Consider the following 26,513-nt stretch of genomic DNA (forward strand, 5'->3'; position numbering starts at 1 on the left):
CCCAAGACGTTTGCGGTGAATCAATATACCAAGTATTGTTTATTTTAATTTCTTGTACTTGAATGAATGTAGTGACACGGGAGGGCTTAAAAACCTACTGAATTTTTGCTTGTTGTACCTATAGTTACTAATGTAAATGCAGGCTTGCTAGTGCCAGTGTTGATGTATGTTCCCCAACCCGGGTTAGTTTCGTTAGGCTTTCCTAATTTCTAAATAAAATAAAAATTCTTATCAAACGAACCTTCTATTCCCACAATAAATAAACCCTCGTTTTCACGGTTTTGACTGCCTCCGTGGTGCAGTGGTCAAGGTCGCAACGTCGCTCGTGGGTTCGATTCCCACACGGAACACTTATTTGTGCGATCCACAAAATAATAGTAATTGCATCAGGTCTGATTGCATTTTGTGTCCGTTGTTTGTATGTTTGTAAAAATCCCCGCGATTCTTAGTGCAGGAGATGTCTTTTTAAAGGGATAAACGTAAAAATTCGGGCTTGCACTATGTTGGTGTATGTTCCCAAACCAAGCAAATGTGTTGTTAAGTTTTCCCTATTTCGTAAGTGAACCTTAAGCTGGGTCTGCGCTAGAGGAACCGAGCACGAACCGAGCGCAAATCTGTGTAGTGTGGAGAGAGCTTAAGAGCCTCGAACGAGCGCGTTTTTACTAGAACTTTGTGCTCGGGTCGTGCTTCACTCTCTTAGCATAGACGTAGTTTTATATTCTATAGGACCCAGAATAAATAAAACCACGATTTTATTTCCAAACACTTTATAACATAGAACAAAGTTCAATACTTTTGTGAGACAATCTTCAAGTTTCACTTGGTCCTCAGTTGGCACTGAGCATATCTGTCCGTTGCCTGGTCCTGGGCCGCTCCATGTGCTCGGCTTCCTCGATGGTGTCAGGTAGCTTGAGCTTCAAGGTCTCCGGGGTGAACAGCATCAGGATACCGGCGATGCCAGCCATTGAACCGAATAGGATGTACGGTAGAGAGCGCATGTATACTGCCTGAAAGAAGAATTAAGTTTAGAGATTTGTGCCTTTTAGTTTATTTGTAAAATGTAGAAATCTTGTGGTCACGGCAGTTTATGGTTAGGTTTTGTTTTTCTATGTGGTGAAGTGGAGAAAAAGGGTGCGTTTACTGGTAATTTACTGGGAGCTCGGCAGAGTGGAGTGAAGCAGACCGCGTATCAAGTATCAACCAATCACAGTGATCGAAATCTCCACTTCGCTTAAGTAGAAACAGTATCATTGGCAGTCCTAATACTCTGTTTTGAAAATTTTGAGAAATATCTTAATTTTAATGGTCGTATTAGATCGCATCATCATGGGCTTATGTTACACCTCTATAATATTTCAGAAACACAGTAATAAACTTCGTATCTTAAAATCGTACTGTATCGTAAACTTGTACCCTGAAAGCTGAGACCTCAAATATACGACATACCAACCAACAACGGTGTTTGCGGCGCGGTCATGGAGCCGACCCTGCCCACCATGGAGCAGATGCCCATGAGCACGTGGCGCGCCTGCGTCGGGAACAGCTCGATCGTGTAGATGTAGATGCTGCAGAAAATCATGCTGATGCACATCTTGCCCATCATTGTCATGCCTATTATGTGGGTTGCTGGGAAACAAAAAAGAATCCTTAGAAAAAGGACCGCTTATTAGTCATAGCTTAAAGTTTTCAATTATTGCGACTTGTACACGTATTACAAACGTAAAATCACGCCTTTTTCCCATAGGGATAGGAAGAGAATAAATAAACATAATATATAAAGATGCGCAATAGTGCGCTCGCGACCAAAACCAATGTAAGTCGGTCGAAACGTCAGGTATCGAATAAGGTGTTGTAGACTTTAACATTTTCCGCGTTAAAAACACCTGTCATACTCATAACATTGTCTCTTAAAGTCTCAAACACTGGTATTTTTCTTATTGCTAAATTTTTCTGTATAATGCATATGTAGAGTAATTAAGATGAAGGCTGCGTTTCCATCAAAGTCACGGGAGTTAGCGTGGCAGTGGACCAAGAATAATTCAACAAATTTAATTGGTGGATAAATCTAAAATGGCATACAAATGTGAATACTTACGATTACTCAAATTAGCGATAGTCAGTAGCGACAATCCACAGCAAAAGAAAGCCGTCATAATCGAGCTCTTTCTTCCAAACCGATTCAGCGTCAGTCCGCTCAAAATATAACCAGGAATCTCAATCAGCGCGGTCAGAACAAAATTCACGTAGCGATTCCCTGCCAGCATCACAGAGTTGATAGACAAGCCATAGTAGACCATGGTTACAGTGACCCAGTAGAACGAGCATACCGTCAGTCGGAACATCATGGTCTTAGACTTCAACACTTGCTTACAAATAGGGACCTCTTCAGGCTTGGTAACAGTTATTCGTCGTTCCCCAACATTCGCTTGTATGCCATACCTCGGCTCTTCGTCTGATTGTTCTAACATCGCTATGGCTTGTGGAGACAGAGTTCTGCCGTTAATTTCAGCAGCTTTTATTATTATTCTGGCTGCTTCTTCTTTTCTCCCTTTGACTATCAGCCAGCGGACACTTTCTTCTACGATCAGGAAGTAGAATATGAAGAGTACTGAGGGTGCGTAGATGAGACGTGTGAGGTGTCTCCAGTATGGTACTATAGAGGCTGTGATGCCAAGGATCGCTTGCCCTGAGGCGTATGTCATTGATAGTGCAATACCAGCTTGCACGCGTTTCTTCAGATTAACCATTTCGAGACCTAAAATGGATATGACGTGGTAAGCAAGTTTGTAAAATAATCTGTCAAATGGTTTTCAATGTTATTTGAATGCTACTTGAGAACAGACTACACCATTATTTGTTTTGGGCACTGCGTTACCGTCTTTTTATAGAAACCAATAAAATTATTTTTGGAAGACACTAACCCAAAATAAAAGCAGTGCTGTAAGAGCCGATGCCTACAAAGGCTTCGATGTACTCCAGCACGAGGTACACGTAGTAGTTGGTGCAGAAGGAGCGCGCGATGCCCACGAAGGCCGGCGCGATGGCCGTGCAGATCAGCGTCAGGCGCCGCCCGTACCTGCCATAACGCTAGAACATCTTATATAAAAAAATTCCATGTCACAATGTTAGTTACCGTACGCCTCCAAAACGGCTTGACCGATTCTCATGAAATTTTGTGACCATATTGAGTACGTCTGAGATTCGACCAACATCTATTTTTCATACCCCTTTTTTTATTTACCTATCGTTTCTAACGAATCGAAAGTAACTATCGGTTTTCAAGACCACTTTTCGGGAGCTAGCTAGTTTTTTACGGGCTTTTAATTGCGTAGACCTAGAGTCGAGAATAGTAGTAATATATTATAGCCTTTACAGAATCGATTAATAGAAATATTTAGGTAGAATATGCTCACTTGTCTGAAATGTATGCAGTGACCGGTATAGCGGTGAAGTACGCGAAACTGTGCACGGTACCCACCAGGGTACGCTTCCAGTCCTGGCAGGCGAGGTCGAACTGCAAGATGTGTTCAATTAAATAAATAGGAGATTAGTCGTTTTACAAATATCTATTGTACAACAGCTGCTTGGAAAATAGGGAGAGAAAATTCATCATAATAATCAGTCTCTACCTTACCTCAGAATCAGTCTCTACCTTATCCCACATCAGTTGTACACGGAACATTTTTTCTCTAAAAACCATTCCTGTTAGCCGTTAACTCTATTGTAACCCCTTTTATTTTTATGTCCTCTTTCACACAATCCTTCCAACTAGATATTGAAAAATGTAATTATATATTCTACTTTTTCATAACTCTTACTAAAAATATGGGCTTACTTCAGGTACAATAGTATTGTTATTCTTGTAAACCCAAGAGCTGCATTTTATGGTTGTGTTAGAAAAGCTGTCAGCAGAGCAGCCGCCGCCGGTGGGCACCTTGCGATGACACTTGCGGTTCCCAGGCAACGCAAACTTGCCCCATTTCTTAGCCGCAAAGTCTAGTGGGTACGTTTCGCATTCCGGTACCCTGCACCTACAAGAAGGCGTGTTTTTCTTGAAGAAATTACGAGGTATTTACTCCATTGAGCAAGTAATAAAAGCACTTTATTGTAATGTCATTGTGAGATAGCGGTCATCGTACCGCTATCTCACAATGACATTACAACAAAAGCAGCTTTGAAAGAATCTGTGGTGGAAAAGGTAAACTGACCTAAGAAATGAATATTTAAATTATGTTAAAACAGGACATTTGAATTGCAGAAATCACCTGAGATCATATAATTAAATCACTCTTTCTACCTGCATTGTTTAAGTCGCATATAGTCAATGTAAAACGGAATCACTATCCACACTCCAACTACTATCTTCTTTATCTCCAACTACTATTTCGGATTCAAAACATTACCAGGGAGGATGTTGGGGTATGATGGGCGATGTGTCCAATACATAATCACCCAGGCAGCCAACCATTTGTTGCGTGAACGAAAAGACTGAGACCTTAAAAACTAGCACGTCGCCCCCATAAGGCTTAACGTGGAGAAGCCTCTGGACATTTCCTCAATTTTTATTGGTTAAGCTAATGGCTGGTAGAGTGATGGGCTTACCTACCTTTTTAAAGCAAAAATCCAACAAACCTGTACTCCACAGGACCGGCAGCAAACACATACTGCGTATTATACATAGCTTTAGTAATAATAGCCACCATAAGATACGAGTACACGCGTATCTGATACCGGCCGAAGTGCCCCAGTTCATCCATTATGCTGTCCAAGTCTACCTTCTGGATCGAGATCTTACGTTCAGTCATTTGTTCAGTAAATATTTCAAAAGAAAATTATAATAAAATGTGTATTTGTTGAGATAAAAACATTGTTTATTAGTTCGTTTGACAGTTACTTCAATCAAAGATGATAGAATGATAGAATTGGGAATAGATAAGTGCAAAAAGAAAGATGGTTTTTATCTTTTGGCTGAGTCTGACTGTGTTTTTCATACCTACTAATGTTTGACTTCGATTCTTCAACCGCTTTTTTTGCTAAATATATCAGTCGTCTAAGAAACCGTGACAGCGAGCCAAACCGACGATTTAAAGCATGGAAGAATTAATAAAAATTGCGATAACACTTATAACTTGAGCACGCGGGTCCGCTAGTTCATGAATAAAATGTAGAGTACTTACACCATCATTATGTATATAAACAAAAAGAAGATGGATGTCCTCAAAATTTTTATTTCGGTACTTCTCAGCTGATCAAATAGTCCATAAGTAGCTACAACGTGGGCACGTTTTACTTGTTTATTGAGCCACGTGACGGCACCCTTTTTCTTATTATTTTCAGCATTACATCCTTTCTTTTCATTTTCCCATAAAAGAATCCTCACATGTGACAAAAAGAGAGACATACACTCGCACACACACGCAATTAAGACGCAACTGCGTATGGCGTAGCGGCAGTAGCAGCAATGAAGTCTCAGGGTCAATTCCTAGATCTAAAAAAATATTAGATATTTTCCAAACTTAATTATTTCTGTCAAAAACCAAATAATTGCCCAGAATAATGAAATTCGGGTACATAAAAGCTGCGTCTGACTTCTCGCTGGTTATGTTCGTATACCGTTTCTCCGCTCTATATAGTCCTTGCCCAAAATCGGTCGGGAACATTTTCTAGCTAAGTAATGTTAGTCAGTCAGTTAGTTATTTCTGTACACGTGTAGTAAAATAAAACACCAACATTATGTAACATAATAATTATTATTTGTTAATATCCTTAAACGTTTTATATACATCAACATCGAATGCGAGAACAACTACAACGTATTAAAGTACACCAGAGCACAACAGTTTATATACGTATTTATATATCATATATTATGTATACATACACTTATATACATCTACATGTATACCTGCATTCTGATATATGCATGCATACGGACGTCGGTCTACTAAATATACTATTTTTTTTATTATTTTTAAGTTTATTTGGGAGATAATAATGTGTATTTGCGACATTTCGACTTGCGTAGTCAAACTTGCTACAAATCCGCTTGTAGTTGCTGCAAATTATTTTGACAGCAAGTATGTTATTTCAATTTTTACTGTCGCAGAAAACGATTAACATTGTTTTTTTATAGTGAATTCTGAATGAACATATCTTTTAATTACCTACTACAATGATAAATTTTGTTCTTATTATCTTTTATCTCTCTCTTATATTCATACAATTTACCACACAATTATTAAAATCTGTTTATCTACTAATAGTTTTGTTAAAAGTTTTCTCCCTAATTTATATTAAATACACATATTATCTTCCAAATGTTTAGTGGTACAGATGAGAGCGTTACACCTAAATTCTATAGTAACGTATCGCTCAATATCGCGCTACATCGCCGTGAACTACGTGCAACAAATCCGAAACTATTCACTTATTAGTGTTAGTAGAGCGACGTCCTTCAATTAACAAGTGATACATCCATAGAAACATTCTGAAATACAATCATTTATTGAACTATGACGACCGACAATAAATATTATATTGGTCTTTAGATTATAGGATTACAATTTACAATTAGGGTTCATGTATGTGTGCGACCGAGACATGTCCGTCTCTGTCGCACGCACACAATACAAGCTATCGAACACGTAAAGTTTCAAAACGTTTTTTGTCTCTTTCCTTTGTACAATCAGTGAACACTAGGAAGGGGGTAGAAGACGAATCACTATCACTTCAAAATTGCCTTTTAGCAAATGATTTATAAAGTATGGAGGTAATATACACAATTGAGTTGTAACAGGTGCTGTGAATGAGATAAAATATACTTTATATTACACAATAACAGAGTGCGGTATCAACAAATGGCATAAAATTAGATCCGTTGTTGTACAGACGGGTTCAGAAGCGATCCACATTGTGTGTGGTTGTTGTGTAATTTGTTATCAATTACTATGATATTGTAACAATAATGACAGAAAAACCCTTAGAGATAAATGTTTTGAAGACTGATAACGATCAATGACACAGCTCTGGTCATTGACCTAATAACCGTTAAAATACATTCTCTTACATTTCACTCATCAGTTTTTATTGACGTATTACCAGTTCTAAATATTCAGGTATTTATCCCAGGTATCGCAATCCCAAAAGATACATTATTCGAAGAGTTTTTGATGTTTTGGGAATTTGACTGCCACAGTTATTAAAAAGAGCTTATATGAATCACTTCTGTCACCGCCTATATTTAACTGAGCACAACCTAGGCGATGCACTAGCACCAATAAACATTGTTCGACATCAACATATTTTATTCGACATACTTTAGCTACAAACACACTTGCTACAATTTAGCAAAAAAAACCTTCCCCGAAAAATATTTTCACTTGAGAGGCAATGTACTCATGGAGTATAGCCGCAGTTGTAGGGTGCTCCTAGTTCTGCTACAAACAGGCTTGCTTTTTGTAACAAATGTATTTGAAGCATATTTACAAAATACTACATAAACACTTTAAAACAAAATGAAACCTGTCTTGATCATACATACATCGATATAAATACAAATATTTTACATAGGTAATATTCTTACATAATTATTTATTTTGATACGTTATTCGGAACTTTAGTTTCAACTGACAGCCGAAGCAACCTTAGAGACTACAAACTAATCTCTCGAAGATTACTTCATCGTCAAGTAATTGAAGATATACATTTATATGTCTTAGATATTCCTATCACCAGTTAAAAAAAAGATGCATGTTTCAAAACACCGGGCTACAAAAATGTCAAACAGTATGGATAAAAACAACTCAGCTACTTATTCTGTATGATGCACATCACTTTGCTACATCGCGGCATGTTTTGCGACATTACTGAATGTAAGAACAGCTCCACAATTACCTGCAAGTTGATACACAAAGTCAGTCTGATTGTTTTCTTATAATTGCAAGAAAAAGTTATTTCTAGATAATAAATTGTTTTCCTTCAGACCATGGATGTGATAGACTATTGGATTTTACAATAATTTCTATTAAAATTACACAATTTGTTAGTGCGTACTTATCACATATAATCTGAGATAACTTGCTACAAGAAGGTTTGCTCTCACGCTCACGGGTCAAAAGTGGAGCTGACTTTACAAAAAAAATTAACATATAGAACAAAATATACATTATAACACACACGAACACACATTGGCACATCCAATGTTATATAACATGTAGCAACATTAAGTTATAACTATGACACGCATCGTCGACACAAATTATTGCCAGAATCAAATCACATGGTACTACAATTATAATTATTAATTATACACCAAATATCGACTAAAACTTTTAGTTGAATCAGTTTTACGGTATTCGATTTTAGTAAGGTATTTTATAGCAGATTTTTTTTATGTTGAATTTAAATTTATTAAATATTTTGTGTGGTCAGCGTGAATAGACGAATAAACATACAAGGTTTTGCTCACGGCTCTACCTGCAAGGAAAATTAATCTGTTTTCTAGGGACGTAAGGGAGCGAAAAAACGACGTCTCATAGCAATACTAGATTCATGTACAAGCGTTGTAGATGTTATCAATGCGTGAACGCAGCTAACCCCCGGTTTCCGAGTACATTTAGCGGTAGTTTATCTATTCAATTGCGTTTTTTTTGTATGAGTTTTAACGCTATTGAATTGATAAACTGCCCCTAAATGTACCTCAGAAACCGGGGGTAAGTGTTGTAGAGAAGCCCTAAGGTACCATTACATATTATTATATTTTTTGTAAAAGTGCTAAGCCTTATTGCAAAATAAGTATTTTGGCAATTTGGACTGGAAAGCGAAACAGATAAACGGAATAACTTTCGCGATTATCATTTATTGAGTACTTATGTATTCATATGAGGATAAACCTTTCAAACACGTTTAATAAAACCATAATTATTACGGTGTTACTTAATGGTGATAGCAGAAGTCTCATTAATATTGTATAATTTAATTAAATACACGTGTCGTAAAATTTCTGCATATAATACGATTATATTATCTGTGTTTTTCCTCTGCGATTGTTATTGAATGGAATTATTTATTACAAAGAACAGATATTGTGACGATTGTAGTAAAATTCTTTGTAAGATGGCATCTTCCACATTATCTTTAATAATTATAAATGTGAAAATAACTTCGTCTATCACGCTTTTAAGGCAAAACAAGTGAACCAATTCAGTATAGTTTTTTAAGTTTCTTTAGGATATGAGGTGGGTTACCCAAATAAGGCCCATATCCTAAGGTCTTTTTTTAAATTCCCGCTTTCGGTTTTGAATGGCCGCTAATGTATGTAAATAGGTTTTATAAAGACATAGGGCTTATTTGGGATACCCACATTAAAAAAAGCTAGCAAACCGTGTGCAAAGCTACTGTAAAACTGTCTGTCTTTACAGCATTTACGACAAAACCGCTAAACCGATTTTTACATAAGCAGTCCTATTACAGTCGCAAGTTCGTCATCAACCTACTATCACACTGACCACACAGAAACTTTCTTTAAAACGAACCTATTGTAACATTTTCCTATTACTTCAATGTTTGCCATTAACCAGCAAAGTTAACCACCAATAATAAAACCATGTAAATAAAACAACCACACCGGGAGCGTAAGGAACTAGCCTACCACCATAACTCACTACAACTAACACCAGACCAATATTCTCTTTACCATCACAAAATTATAATTATAAGTTTAGGACATAGTGTAAATAGTAAAACAACTACTTGGTTGATAGTCTATTACGTCGTCACCGTGACGTCATTAAGTATGAAATGTTCTCTGGCGCCAAGGAACGTAGTATCGTGACGTCATTATGGCCTAAACGGCTAAAATACTCTGGAGTTCGAAATGATAAAGTTTACTTTTGGTGTAACCTCTTCAATTGGAGGTTGTGTTCTCGACATTAAGACAATGGGCTTGAATTATAAAATTTGGGCATGTCACGTATCGTTGACAACTATTTGAAAGCTATGCTGTACATTGTTTTCTCCCTTAGATTATAGTGATTAACACGTTATGTCAAAGCAGCGATGTACTAATAGTGACCATCAATTTGACGTACACTAGTTATCAACTGAGATACGTAATACGCAAAAAGTGCCAATCATGTTCGATTTCCATTTCCTTTTACTTGGGCTACAGAAAACTGAATGTCTAACCTCTCCTTCATGCTAATAAGGCGCAACAATGAGACAGTAATAGGCTTCACAATTATATTTTATGTTGTTTCCTAATGCATACAGTACTATTTACACCATGTCCAAAGTTAAAGTCGCATCAACAAAGGACTAGCAATTATTAAACCTAACGGCAACAGACACACTGATATGCATTGACCGTAGTACAATATATTTAAATATGGCTAGCGCAAACTTAACGTAAACTGGCAAGAAGCCTTAACACAGCGAACGGTGTTGTTACAGGGTTGAAAAACAGATATATTTTTTTTCCTAACCTTTAAATTTTCAATCGCGTATAAGACCCGTTGCATTATAATATTATACTTAATGCCCTCTTGATTCCCCTCATTGCGCGTGCACGTACTTCGAGCGGGTGAACGACGTAAGTTATGCGTGCTAACGACGCGTGAGCATAGCGTTTTGGCAGCGCATGGTGTGTTTACAGCGCGAAGGCCAGGTGCTTATACGCGGCACAAGCGTAGATCACGGGCTGAAGGACCGCGCACAGCCAATATTGGGGAGGTCAAAAGGTTGAAAGTGCGTTTCGAATGTTCGTACATGTTTTAACTCACGTTGTGTGTATTTCGAAGCAAGTAAGAGTCGAAATATGGAGTTAAGGCCGTTTGCTGTGTCTTTTGCTTTGATGAGTAATGAAACTCGGCGATGAAAAGGAGCTTAGTATGTTTCAGTGTGGTGTCACAAAACTTTAATTATTTTGATAAAATGTTTAGTTATGTTCTAATAAAGGACTATGGAGCAACAAAGTAGTTATTTTAAAGGATTTTAATTTCTAAAATGCCGCAAATATTATATTAAATAGCACAATATTGAGGTAAAGAATATTTCGACAATTCAAATTTGATAATTATTAAAATTTTATATTAAATAGCGACGACTTTAATGATGCTAATATAATAAAACATTTAGCTAGTATATTACAAATATACTAAATATATTAAGAACAGCAAAAAATATATTATAATTTGCTTTGACTAAACCGTTATAATAAATGTTTGAAACCACTGGACGGGACGAAATGCATCAATAAAGGTGCGTACACACACTACAGTTATGTCACCGTCTCTACGAGTCAGTCACGGCAAAATCATTTGCGGTTAAACACGTCGCCTAACTGCTTTGATCGCCTTAGTGGGCAACGGGGGAAATACATATATTCCCTGAGTTGACCTGTGCGGACTACGGGATATGTTTTACCCTGGACAAAAATCATTATTTTCAGTTGAAAAGCCGGTAAAAGTAACGCAATGTCATGTTATTGGTAAATAGTCAACAATCTACATCTACAATTCATTAGTAATGCTTGACTGACTGACTGACTGACGGTAACATAACTTTAGTATGTGCAAATACAAAGTAGCACGACTACACGAACGAACGTATATTATAATTTTATATTACACGAAACGATATTACGAATTGATATTTATCGAGTCTTATAATTATTCGCTTTAATTATGATAGTGAACGCGAAATGATTTAAAATGTATGCGCAAAATATTTTAACGATATGCGATATATTGTAACGCCATAGTGAGAATCTGGATCGTATTTAGCTTTCATTTCGAAAAAGTCACAAGTATAACGTTACTATAACGTGAGATACGCCCTTTTCGAAATAGTCTATTCAAATATGTAGTTTTTTAACAATTAACTATTCTAACCTGTCTATTGAAAATTGTTTGATAAGCTTATTTATATGATAGTGTTAAATTAAATAGCATTTAAGTAAGCTATAAGAAGCGTCCCTTCTTTAGATAGTTCAATTAATACACTCGAAACAAAGCTCTTTAAGCTCCGTACACACCGAATAGACATCGCACAAAAACATCTCAAAGTTTATTTTATGAAATTATTAAGACCCATGGCATACATTGTAATCATAGATTATAATGGTGTTAAGCCTCGTACTGACTGAGCGAGCAGCCACACGAGGCAATATCTCGGTCCGGCTCATATCGATCTGAAGGAAAAGAGACCCAGATACTGCCTCGAGAGGCTGCTCGGTCAGTCAGTACGCGGGTTTAGAAACAAGCCGACTGGGATAAATCACACTGCGCGCATTTTCATCACGTATACGAATAAGTTCGCACGTTAGCAGCGTGCACGTACACTATTACGTCAAAGTGGCTAAATTCTTTAATTTTAACAAATTATTGTGTTATTCAATATGTACGGGACTTAATTAGTTAGTTCCGAGTATAATAGGAAAGAAACAAGTATTAGTTCTCAGTACACCGTATATCGTGGTGTGAATGATTTACAGTTTGTATTGTCAAGGTCTCTATAACTAACGAGTGGGTTCATGAGACGTGACAATGTATACGTGAAAGTATGTACAATTTACAAATATATTCACAGCGAAAGAAAATATCAATAAAAATTGGTGACCAATTGGGAATTAAGAAATTTGTACATAACAGTATATTTACAAGCAGTAAACAATTATTATTGGAGCTAATAAATAGTATACATAGTTTCAATCCAGTTAAAAAAACAAACATTTTAGCTGAGGTGTCATGGCGGAACAGTAAAACAGGGACTTAGGCGAAATGGCCATAATCCATAAGTTTTGTGGCGTGACACTCAGTCAGTAGATACTAATTTGATAACTAGTCAAAGAGTGACACAAAATCTATGCCAATGGAACCACCTTTCCATAATTTTGCGGTAAGTGCAACAAGAATCAAAAAACACATTTATACAGAAACATGGAACAAAAGTAATAATTAAATGTAATTTGAAAGTGCTATAACCACGATGTACGGTGTACTAGAAGGTGACTACATCAATTCCTCGGCCTAATACAGTATAGTCAGTCGTAACTCGTAGTAAACGCTACTAACAGGTATACAGAACGATTATATCATACAATCACTACTATGCTGGGTATAATAACTTTGGTATACAGTTACACGCAGAATAAACGACGTTTTGCTATACTCAAAGATAATTCATTGGTTTAGAATTGAATGAAATTTTGATAAGCTCTCGAAAAGTAACATTTTATAGAAATTATTCGATTTTGGTAAATATTTTATTGCTTTTTAAAAGGTTAAGTTCAGTATTTACACATTATGTACAGGTTATCTCTTACGAGCTGTCTGACCTGACAATAGCTCGTCTTTTGCTTTTTTTTCGGTAGTGAAATTGGAGACCGAGCTGATGATTCGCTAAGTAGGAACTTACTTTACACGTATATGCGTGCACATGCATGTACGTATACGCATGTATCAGCACGCATTTAAAGCGATTACTAGTTAAAAATATACCATTTTGAGTGTTGTTTCAATGTGTGTATTGTAGACCAAAGTTTAATATATTTGCAGTTTCTAATTACGCCTAACACTACTGTCAAACTCGTAGCTAGGACAAGCTGTCCTCTGTATAGGATATTGTACAACTTACTTGTTACTCGAAAACTGGGTATTTATAGAGATGATATTATTATATTTCTTTATAATTTGTCATGTTTGTTAGAATTATAGTCGTGTTTAAAGTTGAAGCTTGTTGTGCAATACGATAACTTACAGTTCGTAAAGTAATTCAAACTTACAATTTCTTTTAGTATAGATGAAAACTTTAGTATGACTGGGCTGGTCATGTGTGCCGAATGTCGAGAAATTGTCTGCTATAATCTGTTTAGGAACTACACCGCTAGACGCCGCGTCAGACTTCGAAAACGATGGCGAAATAAACTATACTGGTCCGGACAAGAACGGACCAAGACGGCAACAGATCGAGAAGAATAAAGATCTTGGGAAAGGTCTTCGACCAGCAGAGGGGAAACGAATGCTATTTAGTATTGCAGAACAAGCCTCATATATTTCGTTGTAAGAACAGAGTGAGTTAAAACTTATTGTAAAAACATTTTTACATCAATGAGTTAATATTTATATCGCGTAAGTACTATGTCGGCAGTATTTTAGCATACATACATATTAGTTGTCACGTAAGGCCAACGACACTAGATTAAGAACAAGAGTAATACGATTCCCTACGATAAGTGGTATCGAGTAACAATCATGACATTTAGAATTGCCTGAAAAAAATAGTTCTTGTTGAATACGCAAGATGGCGTTGACCAGTTATTAATGCATTATTTCTCGATAGCTACTTGGTTATAAGAAATGGTCTCTCAAGAAAAGCTAGAAAAGCTGGTTATTTCTGTTTCTATGTGTGTGATGTTGTCTCACTTACTCATATGAAATAATATGAGACAGAACTGTCAACTGGTACAAGACACAAATAACCAAGTGTAGGGTCAGAATTTAGGTGTAGTTTTGTACCCAACGTAAGTTTTGTAATTTTGCGTACAAAATGCTAGCGTCATTTTTCTAGTCCCGCTGGCCTTATGATAAGTTACTTTAATATTAATGTTTTAAAATCGAGATATTTCGTTTCATTTATATTCAGTTTAAATCAAGAATTTAGTTTTTCAGGTTAGAACAATTTTCACATACACAATAAGATTGTATGGAATTTATTAGTTAATTATTTCAACATTTGTATTAGGTTTCGACGCCACTCAAATTCATACAGATCTAAAATTTTATGCCTTCATCTGCCAATAACGACCAAATACAAAAACATCAATCAATTTTAATTAATCTTCAAAAGTATTCCGTCTCTACTGTACACGATAAAGTGATAAAGACAGCATAATACTTTAAAGTTTCCTAAAGTTGAAAGATGTTTGTGGATTCGGTCGTAAGAAAGTGCAGTTAAAGTACATTGGATAAATGTGTTGCTGTCCTACTCTCACACGTTTTAAACGAGTAGGAGTAAAAGAGATGCATATATTTTGATTTGCATTTCATTGAGTGGTGTCAAATACTTAGGCGGAAATCTTAAAGGAACTTCAAATAGATTTTCCTGTGATTTTCTTTAATTGAGAATTGACATTTGTTAATAAGTTTGAAAATTCGTTTTTTTATTTATGTCATGATAGGTTTAACTTTAGGAATGTAAACTTTTGTTAGGACAACTTAAAGATAAATTAGTGTATGCATGGTTTCCATACATTGTAAAGAATTCCATACATTTTATAGTATTTAGGAGAACAAAACCATTAAACTCATTGAGAGTTCGGATATACGCGAACAGGCTTAATCAGCAAGCGCCAAATTACTTTGCGTATGTGAATATAGCAACAAGTCTTTGCGAGGAAGGTTAAAACCAAGAGATTCTATCGCCCGTACCCCTTGTCTACTCGTATTATCTTAAGGACAACTCCCGCACTAAGAATTCCTCTTGTGTCGCAGGGACTTTTACAGACATACAAACAACGGACACAGAGTACAACCAACTATGTTGTTACTACAGAAACTATGTTGATCGCACAAATATTTGTTCCGTGTGGGAAACGAACACACGACCTCTGGACTCACTGGTAGTGGCGTGGCGACCACCTTAACCACTGCGCCAAAGAGGTCGTCAAACGTCTACGTCACGTGTATTTATGTTTCACCATCTGCGTGACTTGTTACTATATTCAGTTACATAAAGTTAAATGGTACTTACTATACAAACTTAGGCTTGTTATGACATTATTTTGAAATCGGTAAAGTTTTCGTAGAGAATAGTCATTGAGGATATTTATTAGTGTGTAAGGTACAAATTTCAGTTTGAGATATAGGTAACAATGTAAGGTCATAGTATAGTATACGCTCGATGTAATTATACGAATAGAGCTCTTAATTATTTGCTATTAAGTGCGAGATTGCTCTGAATGTATTGTGTGGGGTTGAAATAGTAGTCCTTCAATTGGGTGAGATGGTTTATAATTAAACGTAGTTTAATTTTGTTACTCAAATGTACATTTGCAAGATTTTAAAAACCTTGAACTTATTCATGAATTAAAGTAGGTAGAATTCGTAAAAAATATTTTGATTCTAGTACAGGTTTTAGTTAGTTGTTTTGTCATATCAAATTACAGTAGATGGTGTCTCAATAGTGAGACAGAACCAGTTTTCTGCCGATAGTAGCGATAGAATTTGCAATATCGGTAGTCAAAGATGTCTGTTAAAATATATGTTTTAAAACACACACATAGGATAAGGAATAGATTTTCTTTTTTATTAAAAAGTATTTATGGGAGGAACAGTTTTGCTTAACCTAATTTCCTTCAAAAACAATTTCCAACCCCACACGACACATTGAAAGCCCCGCCCTAGTTCGCTACTAGTTAGTCTATGAGTGGCAGCTTACATCAGAGCGGCAGGTGCAGCGCGGGCTCGTGCGGGTGCAGCGCCAGCGCGGCGGCGGCGGCGTCGGCGGCCGCGCCCGGGTCGTGCGCCGCCGCCAGCACCAGCGCCAGGCGCCGCCACGTGTCCGCGCGGGACGGCTCTAGGGAGGCGGCTTCTCGCAGGGCCTTCTCTGCCAGACCTAGCCAGCCTAGGTTGTAGTACGCTGCACCTGTGTACGAAGATTGGTTTAGATTATAGGTGAACTGTTGGTGTGTGACGAAACGTGGTAAGGTTAATATGACTGCAAAATTCGGCTTTAAATACAATTTTATTTCCTGAAACATGATTGATCATTTACAACATGATTATAATTAATGTTTTTTTCATTATTCAATTATTTTTTATTAGAACAATATTCAACCTGTATTATACGTATACATCTCTACTATTACGTATGAAGCAAAATACAAAACAAACACAAGAAAATACACATTTATGCATTAAAACAAATATTCCCACGCAGTTCTTAATCCATACAAAAACACTTTTTAGTTATGAATACAAATAATCAAATGTAATACTACTCACCTAACTGTACAATACTGTCGAGATGTGTGGGATGTATCGCGAGCGCGTTCTGGAAACATTGCCGCGCCTCCTCCCACTCTAAGCTCGCCGCGTGCACCAAACCTCGCTGCGAACAAACATACAATAATAACTTACAACTTATAGTGACACGTACTAAACACTTTACTGCTAAAAACTCAACAGAAAAAAAGCAGTAGAACCAGTTTTAAAGGCCTTAAACTTCACTGGTACTAGTAAAAATTTCACGAAAAAAAAAAGCATAAATAATAGGTCACTCACCGTATATAATACAAGATGACTAAAAGGTGTTAACGCTGCAGCTTCTGACACGCAACCCGCCGCCGCACTCACTCTCCCTAACCTGATAATAAACAGAAAAATATATTTACATCTAAGCTCTAAGTTTTCATAAAACTTACACGTTTAAATCAGTACGTTAGCAAACTTTCGACAGAGACCTGTCACAGATGGGTGACTGCTTAACTGAGTCTCTCAGTGCTACGAAGTGCACACGAAAATTCGGCCTTGGTCGTATTTTAAAATAATTGTCACTAAACCAAGTCAAAGGCCTGTCAATGGTTGGTTACGTACTATATCAGCTAGCCGAACCTTTCATCAAACTATGTCGGAGTCGGTTTCCAGTCTCAGCGGATGCATACCAGTATATTACATGAAGCGACTACCTATCTGATCTCCACAACCAAGTTACCTGGGTTATAACACGATACCCTTCGATAAAACTGACTACCTACTGTTAACAACTGTCAAAGATCTTTGAAAATGGCATTCGGTACCCACAATTTAACGTGCCTTCCAAAACACGGATAATATACGATGAATAAATATCAATAAATGCTAAATAAATATTGTTTTAAAACTGTATGTTACCTGAGACACAACTGCGCTAGCAACAGCCAGGCATGTGCTCGATGGTCGGCGAGCGGCGCGCGCGGTCGCTGCGTGGACAGCGACGATGCTCCCTCCGACAGCGCACGCTCTATGCGGTACACGCCCGCTGACTCCGCACGGATCGACGCTAAATATAACAAATATATAATATAATTAGGAAATATTAACTACTAGCGATTGCCCGCGACTTCTTTCGTTTGGATTTTTTTTATAACGCGTTTATAAGTCGACATCCAACTTTGTCTGTCTGCCTGTCACGCTTTCAAATCTAAATCACTGGACCAATTTTAATAAAATTTGGTACATAGATAGAGGTGACACTAAAAAAGGACACGGAGGTTTCCTAAAGAAAGAACTTAGGGGTGACCTTAAGAAAGAACTTAGAGGTGACCTACTACTTTTTGCCACAAAAAATGTGTGGGACAGAGAAGATAAAAGTTTGTATGGAAATTCTGCTAAGTCACTAAACCGAGCGGACGAAATCTCGGGCAAAAGCTAGTAAAATATAAAAACAACGATCACCATCTGAAAAGTAATAGTGATTATTCTTAATCAAATTACTAAACCGATTACAAAAACAGTTAATTATACTTTGTTCGGGAGGAGATCTTTGCCCAGCAGTGGGACAATAGCGTAAAATACATGAACATACCTCCGTCTCTGTTGCTCTGCGTGTCGTCGTGCTGTGAGTCGGAGAGCGCGTCCAGCTCCGCGTACCCGTTGTGTTCCGTCTCCAGCTCCGATTCTGAACTGTTCACTAGTGTGAGCAGCTCCTTGCCGGTCGCTAGTGCCGCCTGGGGAAGATAATGTCTTAGTTAGAAACATAATATCATATTATAATTTGGATTTCTATTTGAAATATGGGTAAGTGTTGGATAAACTATTTATAAACAGGGTGTTAAATAAGAGATTGTCGAAACTATACAGGCATTTGGATATTAACCGTATTTGGCATAGGTTTAGTTTTTGCTAACACGTTCGTATTTTTTAATTCAAATAAGGATTTATTGTCTCGGAGATATTTTACTTTGGATTCTTGCTATTGAGTTTTTTAATTATTATTATCATTATTCAACCTTCGCAGAGCGCAAGCGAAGTCAGATTTTCGGAATTCAATGTTGAAGTATAGTGACTATAGTAAGGCCGCTGAGTAATTACCGATTTGACAGATTATTCTTTACATTAATCGATATAACCTTGCACGAGCGTCACATTTGCGGAATTATTTAGAATACCTCTTTAATATAAAACTTTATGTCAAAATATCAGAATTAAGTAATTTTCCAATAAACTCTGTTTCAAAACTTAAAATAGTTTGTAAATAATATGAAAACATTTATTTTTTGTTCTTTGGCGCGCTTGTATAAAGTTACATGGTGCGGATTCGTGCGTCTTGTTTTCATAGTGATGTGCTTAATAGTATTCGGTCCGAATTCATTGGAATAGGTATGATTTTTATTACAAGGAATATTGATGGAATATAGGAATAAGGAATATGGATATTTATTTTATTTCATCAAGGATACTCCACCTAATGAAGAACTTGTGTCTTTAACTATTATTGGTTTTGTTTTTATTTAATTACACTCTATACTAGAATATTAAAAACAAACTGATCCAAAATGATGTTAGGGTTACTGGTTCAGTCACTTCACTAGTATTGTCAATTTGTCATGTGTCAAATCGGCAATAATTCAGCGGCCCTACTATAAGTCAGTTACAGAACATTACTAATATGGTATAGTGACGCATGTTATACCTCGGGAGTCTCCCACGTGAGCTGCAGCGCGGCCAGCGCGGCTAGCGGCCAGTCCGCAGCGGGGTAGTGTTGCCTGGCCAGGCGCGCGGCCGCCAGCGCGCGCGCGCCCCGCGAGCCGGCGCAGGCGCACGACCACAGCGCCGCCGCCAGCCGCAGCCCGCCGCCACACTCCGCACGGGCACTCAGGCACGATCGTGTCGCGTCCTGGGTAGTACAATAATAATTAATTAATTCATCCTACTAATGTTATAAATGCGTAAGTTTGTGAGAATGTGTGTATGGATGTTTGTTACTCTTTCACACAAATACTACTTAACCGATTATGACGAGATCTAGGTAACTGACAACCTAGAATAACACATAGGCTATTTTTTATACCAGAGTTCCCGAGGAATCTGGATTTACACGGGTAGGGTTTCCACGTGGAAGAAGTCGCGGGCAGCCTCTAGTGTACAATAAAAAGATAGATCCTCTAATCTATTCCTCCTTTAACCTACTTTTACAAACACAAGACAACCATTACTGTTAAGCGCAAAATCATTAAATTTTGAATGAAGAATACATACGAAAAAATGTTGATTTTGAAATTTCATTACCTTAACTCGGTAATGTGACAATAAATCAAAATTACACTTTAAAATTAATCAATACTGTCTACAATTCAAAAATAATAAAAACCCAAAGTAATGAGTAACTTTTTTTTAACCCCTACTAATTTGACAGGAAGCCTTTGCCCTGCCAAACTTTTAGTACCTACGTTTTAATCATATAAAAGTGTTCACTCACCATAGCCTCATTCAACATGCCTAGATGCATGTACTGTAGCGCTAGATAGTAGAAGGCGAGATGATCATTATCATCTAACTGCACCGCTCTTATCAGTAGCTTTAGTGATTTGTCGTTCGCCGCGTCCTTGTCTATACGACTGTTCGTTTTCTGCAAACAAAAACATTAATTTAAAAAGATATATCTTACATTATTATTAAAAAAAGGTATTTTGTATTAGGGTAACGAAAATGAAATTAGCCTTTAAATTTAAACAGGACCGCTAGAAATATATATGGTCGTTTAAAAGCTAGTTTTTGAATTAATTATTATTAGCTCAAAATATGTCAATTTTAAAAAAGTCCATAGAATAGACAAATCGATTCCATTCCATTTTTATTAAAATGTGTGTATGACGTGTAACTGATTGATATAATATATTTGAGCTATACACAAATACACTGTTCCAACACACGGAGTGCTATAATACGATAAAAAATACACCGATTTCAGTGCGATCCGTATACCAAACTGGCAACCTAGTCACTGTAACCCGAGAATCAAACCCACTCACACTCATCTACACAAAACCTACAAAACATAGAACTATAACGTATAATGTGTATATATTATAATACTGACAGACCTGTGCCTTCATCTGGTAGCCGATGCCGGTGAACAGACAGCAGCGCGCCAGCATGGGACCGTTCTGTTCCTCCTCTATCGTGAGCGCCTCCTCCGCGCTTTCTATGCCTTCCTCTATCTGTGGACAACAAACATTTTATATGCAATTATGTACCTTAATGGCTTGGAGTTAAAGTTTAAATTTGATTGAGTATATCTGGTCAATGATTCATAGTAAATTAAGCGATGCAAATCAGATAGGCTCTTGTGTGAAAAGGAATAAGAAATATATTATGTTATTCTTTGTTTTTTTACAGACCACTATTGATATGAAAGAAAAACAGAAGTTTTTTCAATATAACAAATATTTCAACAAAAATGACGAAAAATAGAAATAAGACACTTTGACAGGGTATTTTAAGTATTTAAAAAAATCATAAAATTGAAGTAATACTTATTTTTCAATGATTTAATTTTACATTACTGTAATATTGGATGTGTAGACACCTTATATAAACAACTGACCTGCAGTAGTATACGTTTATTCATCCCAGATCTAACGAACTAAACATGCATTTATAGCATGGAGGCGAGTAACACACACTACATTACTACTGTATAAATTATAAATGTATATGTGCTCACCCATCCCATCCTGTAGCAGGTGTTGGCGGCGACGAGTCGTAGCGGCGCGTCGCTGGGACACAGCGGCGTGGCGCGCCGAGCCACGCCCGCCGCGCGCACGCCCGCGTTCCATAGACTACTGCCTGCAATGTACACGTACTTTATTACTAACTTACATTATTGTTATATCGTGCTGAATTGGGTAATAACAATAGTTGGATGGAGCCTTTAAACTTATTGTTTTGTGTTGGGAAGGTGTACTTTGGTTATAAAAAAAAAATACTGGATGGATTCGGAATTAGAATATGGTGAAGCAACATTCCTGAAAGCTCGTTTGGACAGTAAAGAATTTATGAGCATTTTTCGTTGTATTTTTGCCGAGTATATTTTCAGTCGTAAAGAACTACGTTCATTCTTTGGTCTGTGTCTACGTCAATGGCGAAATTTTATGTATGCATGTGCCATAATGATAAATGTAATTTAGACTTTGGAAATTAACAAATAATGGTACAAGTTATGTAGTTACCAGGCGCGATGTGCGAGTGTGGCGCGGGCGGCGCGGGGCGGGTGGGCGCGGGCGCGGCGGCCGCCGTGGCCAGCGCGCGCTGGCGCCAGATGTGCGCGCACCCGAACGAGAACTTCATCGCGCGCTCCAGCGACTGCAAACAACACAAATTTATTACATCAGTATTCACTTACATTTTAATAAAAAAAAATCAGACATTTTGTTCTGAAACAGTAACGCGGCACAGACAGTTACGGCTTCTAGTAGAAACAATCAAATCAATCGATGGCCTCGGCATTGCGTCTATGTTTGCAGCATGATTCTCTACAATCGGTACTATTAAGAATCAAAAGTTTGACATTTAAAAACATACTGTAAAAATAGTATCTACTGTTCTCGTTAGAGTAACTGATCAGAAAATCATACAACATTAATTGATAGCTTACCGATTATCAGTAATCACTCATAATAAGAAATAGCCTCTATCTGCTTCTCACTACGACAACTTGGGGACATTATTTCGCAGTACCTATAAAAACATTTTCTACATACCTCGAGTAGCAAGCACAGCTGTCCCCAGCGCGTGGCGGCCAGCGCCAGCAGGTCGACGACGGCCACGGCGTTCCTGAGCGCATGCGCGCGCGCCGCCTCGAACACCTCGCTCTGCGACAGCACGGCGTCGCGCACCGCCATGGCCTCGCCCACCAGCAGCAGCAGCACCACCTCCTCGTACTCGTTGCGAGGCACGAACTACACACAACATAAAAGTATAGTTAGTAAAATAAGTAAAATCAAATTGAGAACCTCCTCCTTTTAAAGTCGGTTAAAAACACACAGATAGACAGACACACGACAGAGTCGAAACAAATAATGTAAAAGGCCGTGTAGCAAAATATTTCCGAATCGTTACGCTCACAATTTTACGCCCCTAAGTAAGGAATGCTAAGCGCATTGGTACCTACCTATAACTTTACGCTTGAACTCTCACCAACATCCAAAAAGACAGTCAACTTATTATTTCGATAATATTAAACCTTAACATTCATCTACATTAATTGCGATACCATCATGAAGTCAGCCATAAGTAATATTATGCAATTGATTTAAAAGGAAAAGTGAGCAAACGCATCTCGAAAATTTCACCTCAGTTAAGACACAAACATCACTTGCGAAACGATCAATAAGTATAAGTCTTGTAAATCGTTACGTTACCTGATTAATAGCGGCATATTTCTTAGGTTTCCAAGGTCCCTCCGACACGTACTCGTCTCTCCGCCTCGTCAGCGTGCCCTGTGGGGGCGCCACGGACAACTTCTCCGGAGCTTTGTACACCTGACAACAATAAAATGTAAAATGATGATCTTGATCCAGTTCAACAAATGCTCGTGGAGAATAGTGCGCAAATATGTGGTGTATTTGATGTACATGAAACGTATGTACTGATAAAATCAAAATCAAATCATTTTTTCATTTAGGTCAAATGCTGACACTTATGATAGTCAATGATACAGAGAGTGAATTTACCGCCAGTTCGGAAGGTAGGGCCAATGAGAAGAGCTGGCAAGAAACTCCTGGCCACTCTTTTTAATCGCCAAATGGTTTTAACAATATTTCTGTTTGGTATACATAATTGATAATGTAGGGAGCTGCTACCAACACTACCGAACACACATAGTGCAAACAAGGAAATATTGAACATCTTAGTTACCTGTCCAGTGACCCCTCTCATGAGCACCTCAGCCAGTTGTCTGGTGAGAGTCAGTCGTAACGCTTGCGTTGACACTGACTCCACCGCGTTCAACATTTCACGATACCTGCACAATTAAACAATATAAAACATTAATTTATCAACATTTACATGTGAGTTAAGCATCCTTGACGCGGACATTTCATAGATGGAATGCCAGTTATGGATATATTTGAGATGAACATCTCCATAACTATGACAAAGACCATATATGATGCCAGTTCTTAAGTCATGTCAAAGTATTTCTTGGAGGTCTAAACAAGATATTAACCACCAACCATAAAAAAACCCATTAATGTCCAACTGCTGGGCAAGGATCTCCTACCATAATAAAAGAGGGGTAAGCCTTGAGTCCATCACGCTTACCAATTGCGTGTTGGAAACTTTGTATACCTCCAGAACTGTTCTAAAGAGCTCTTACCATACGATAAAATAAAATGGCTACTATGCAGCAGATGATTACTCTGATATAACGTATTAATCACCATGATTTTACAGAGAAAATTAGTTCAGTAAGTTACTATGTGGTAATAATTTAGTCTTACCTGTCAATAGCATTCTGCAACCTGCCGGCTCGTATGTGTAGTATCGGCACTCGTTGTAGCGCGGTCTCGAGCGTGGGCCCTGCGCGCGCGCCGGAGCCTGTTCGTTGCAGGTACAGCAGGGTCAGGTCTGATGCCAGCTCGAAACTGCGGATCTACAACATAGGGAGAGTAACTTTAGTATAGGACTAAGTTAAAAGGATTGATATTAATGCGTGATTGACCATAATGGTACTGTAATTTTAGGTACTTAGGAACCCCGTGAAGTTATAATTTGAATACAGGTATTTGTTCGTACAAAAGTAATAAATAAATTAAGATTTTATTTTATACTGTGCTTATACAATATTTTGTTAATAGGTTTCCTTAAATTGGTAGGTTTATAAGGTAGTTCTACGGATTATTTATTTACTTGCAGTGATGTCTTGTCCTAAAATAGCTAGTACATTAGAACCAATACTAGTGCTCCTATTTTCACCTCCTTTAGTCATACTTTACGTAAATACAAGGTAGATGTTGAGTATATAACCCAATATGTGATTGGGTTATATACTCAACATTGTATATAAAACACAAAATGACATCAAACACGCATCAGACATGACAGACGTATATTTTATCAGTACAGTAATAACGTGTACATGTTGACGGACATGTTTATCGGAACAGTTTGATAAAACAGACATTTATGTATGCAGTATGTCGGGACAAAGAACATTAACGATTACTTCCCATAAAATATAGCTTTGCAATCCAGCTATAACCGTGATTCAATATTATCACCGCAAAGTTGATAATAGCAAAAAAAATGTTCTTGCGTCTTCAAAAAAAACGATTGGCCTTTGTTTTAATGATAAATTGGCTCGCACACTACTTCAAAAGAAGGGCATAGCCAAGCATTCACATGCAGAAGAACTCTTTTCAAAGAAGGTCGAAGGGAAGTCGCGTTACGTTATCCTTTAGCCGTATTTACAGGAATGGTTTAAAAAAACATAGGAGGAAGGTATCACGTTTCGATGTAAATTATTTTATAATAAAATAGTCTTACCATTTCTGATTCTCTCTCGGCCTGCTTGAAGCGGCTCGTGGAGCCGGGGACGGTGTTCTGTTCTAAGCATAGTCCTTTGATCGCGTACGACTCCGCCACGATTCGGAGACTCCGGCTGTAAACAATGTTTGTTTATCCAAGTAAATACCAAGTAAAGGGACATTTTTTAAAGCGTACAAAAATAAGTCGACTTATATAAAAGAGAATTTATATTCGATGTCTGCTTAAAACATTTCAAGTTTGAATTCCACATGGGTATAAAATAAAAGGCTCTTTTAAACGAAGCCCTAAATTATTTTTAATAAAGGTACCTATTATCTATTTTTAATATATTACCTACCTATAAACCTACTTACATCAATCATACAATAACAATCAATGTTAAATTTTATCATAGAATGAAACAAAATAATGTAAAACACATCTTATTTGAAATATTCTCAACTCCTTTCTTAATGAGACTACAATAAGGCGCCATAGTACGTATGTTCCTAGAATCGTAGTCCCTAAGACACCCATCCCAATAGCCCAAGTAGTTTTTTTATTTCAGTTTTGCCACAATCCCACCCTGTCTGGTGACTGTCCCTGGGTGCATTTACATATTTTTCACACGGATAGTCACCAGTTATATTGAAACTATAAAAGGGCCTCTGCGTGTTCAGCCCCATGCACGGATTGCAAAAGTCCGGGACTCTATAGTACCGAGATGGAAAAGACAATTGAAATAACAAATCTGTACAGCAGATAAAATTATTGTTTTGTGCTATAATTTGTTATGCTTCAAATAAAATAAGTACTATGATACTTATGCGCCCACATACAAACCAGTATACATCCTATTATTGCAGAAATTATCGTCAACTGGTACACAAACACATTGATAGTCACATTATTATTTATTATGGACAGTAAATTCATACGTTACGTATTTGGTATGAGTTATTTAGTGCTTACACGTTCGGCAAATAGAATGATGACTAGCTATTGTCT

At 37.3% G+C, this 26,513-nt stretch overlaps 2 protein-coding genes across 3 annotated transcripts in view; both read right to left on the reverse strand.

Moving 5' to 3' along the window:
* Positions 1 to 827: 827 nt before the first annotated feature.
* Positions 828 to 4,805, reverse strand: LOC142976265 (organic cation transporter-like protein). Its single transcript, XM_076119554.1, has 7 exons — positions 4,633 to 4,805; positions 3,836 to 4,031; positions 3,414 to 3,514; positions 2,922 to 3,076; positions 2,207 to 2,755; positions 1,451 to 1,626; positions 828 to 1,007 (listed from the first exon to the last, which is right to left on the reverse strand). Exons 1-7 carry the CDS (start codon positions 4,803 to 4,805, stop codon positions 828 to 830), a joined length of 1,530 nt encoding a protein of 509 aa, XP_075975669.1.
* Ttc7 (tetratricopeptide repeat domain 7) overlaps positions 3,895 to 26,513 on the reverse strand; it is a 28,521-nt gene continuing 5,902 nt past the window's right edge. Inside the window, exons 3-18 of one of the 2 annotated variants that reach the window (XM_076118961.1) lie at positions 25,524 to 25,638; positions 24,479 to 24,630; positions 23,895 to 24,000; positions 23,399 to 23,518; positions 22,739 to 22,936; positions 22,208 to 22,340; positions 21,703 to 21,824; positions 21,080 to 21,196; positions 20,455 to 20,604; positions 19,669 to 19,872; positions 18,562 to 18,703; positions 17,889 to 18,036; positions 17,280 to 17,361; positions 17,001 to 17,106; positions 16,435 to 16,641; positions 3,895 to 4,031 (exon numbers count right to left, since the gene is read on the reverse strand). In XM_076118961.1, coding sequence (XP_075975076.1) covers positions 16,436 to 16,641; positions 17,001 to 17,106; positions 17,280 to 17,361; positions 17,889 to 18,036; positions 18,562 to 18,703; positions 19,669 to 19,872; positions 20,455 to 20,604; positions 21,080 to 21,196; positions 21,703 to 21,824; positions 22,208 to 22,340; positions 22,739 to 22,936; positions 23,399 to 23,518; positions 23,895 to 24,000; positions 24,479 to 24,630; positions 25,524 to 25,638 — 2,101 coding nt within the window. In that variant the 3' untranslated portion in view covers positions 3,895 to 4,031; position 16,435. Of the gene's footprint in view, positions 4,032 to 5,599; positions 7,894 to 16,434; positions 16,642 to 17,000; positions 17,107 to 17,279; positions 17,362 to 17,888; positions 18,037 to 18,561; positions 18,704 to 19,668; positions 19,873 to 20,454; positions 20,605 to 21,079; positions 21,197 to 21,702; positions 21,825 to 22,207; positions 22,341 to 22,738; positions 22,937 to 23,398; positions 23,519 to 23,894; positions 24,001 to 24,478; positions 24,631 to 25,523; positions 25,639 to 26,513 lie in introns of those variants that run through there. The other variant, XM_076118960.1, reaches the window with a different exon arrangement.

The sequence above is a fragment of the Anticarsia gemmatalis genome, chromosome 10 (genome assembly GCF_050436995.1).
Source record: "Anticarsia gemmatalis isolate Benzon Research Colony breed Stoneville strain chromosome 10, ilAntGemm2 primary, whole genome shotgun sequence".
In the NCBI taxonomy this organism is placed as follows: Eukaryota; Metazoa; Arthropoda; class Insecta; order Lepidoptera; family Erebidae; genus Anticarsia; species Anticarsia gemmatalis.

Coding starts and splice junctions, on each gene's coding strand:
- LOC142976265 (XM_076119554.1), bottom strand. CDS start 4,805: ATGACTGAACGTAAGATCTCGATCCAGAAGGTAGACTTGGACAGCATA. Junction 3,077..3,413: donor ACTGCATACATTTCAGACAA/GTGAGCATATTC, acceptor GCGTTATGGCAG/GTACGGGCGGCGCCTGACGC. Junction 1,008..1,450: donor CGCCGCAAACACCGTTGTTG/GTTGGTATGTCG, acceptor TTCTTCTTTCAG/GCAGTATACATGCGCTCTCT.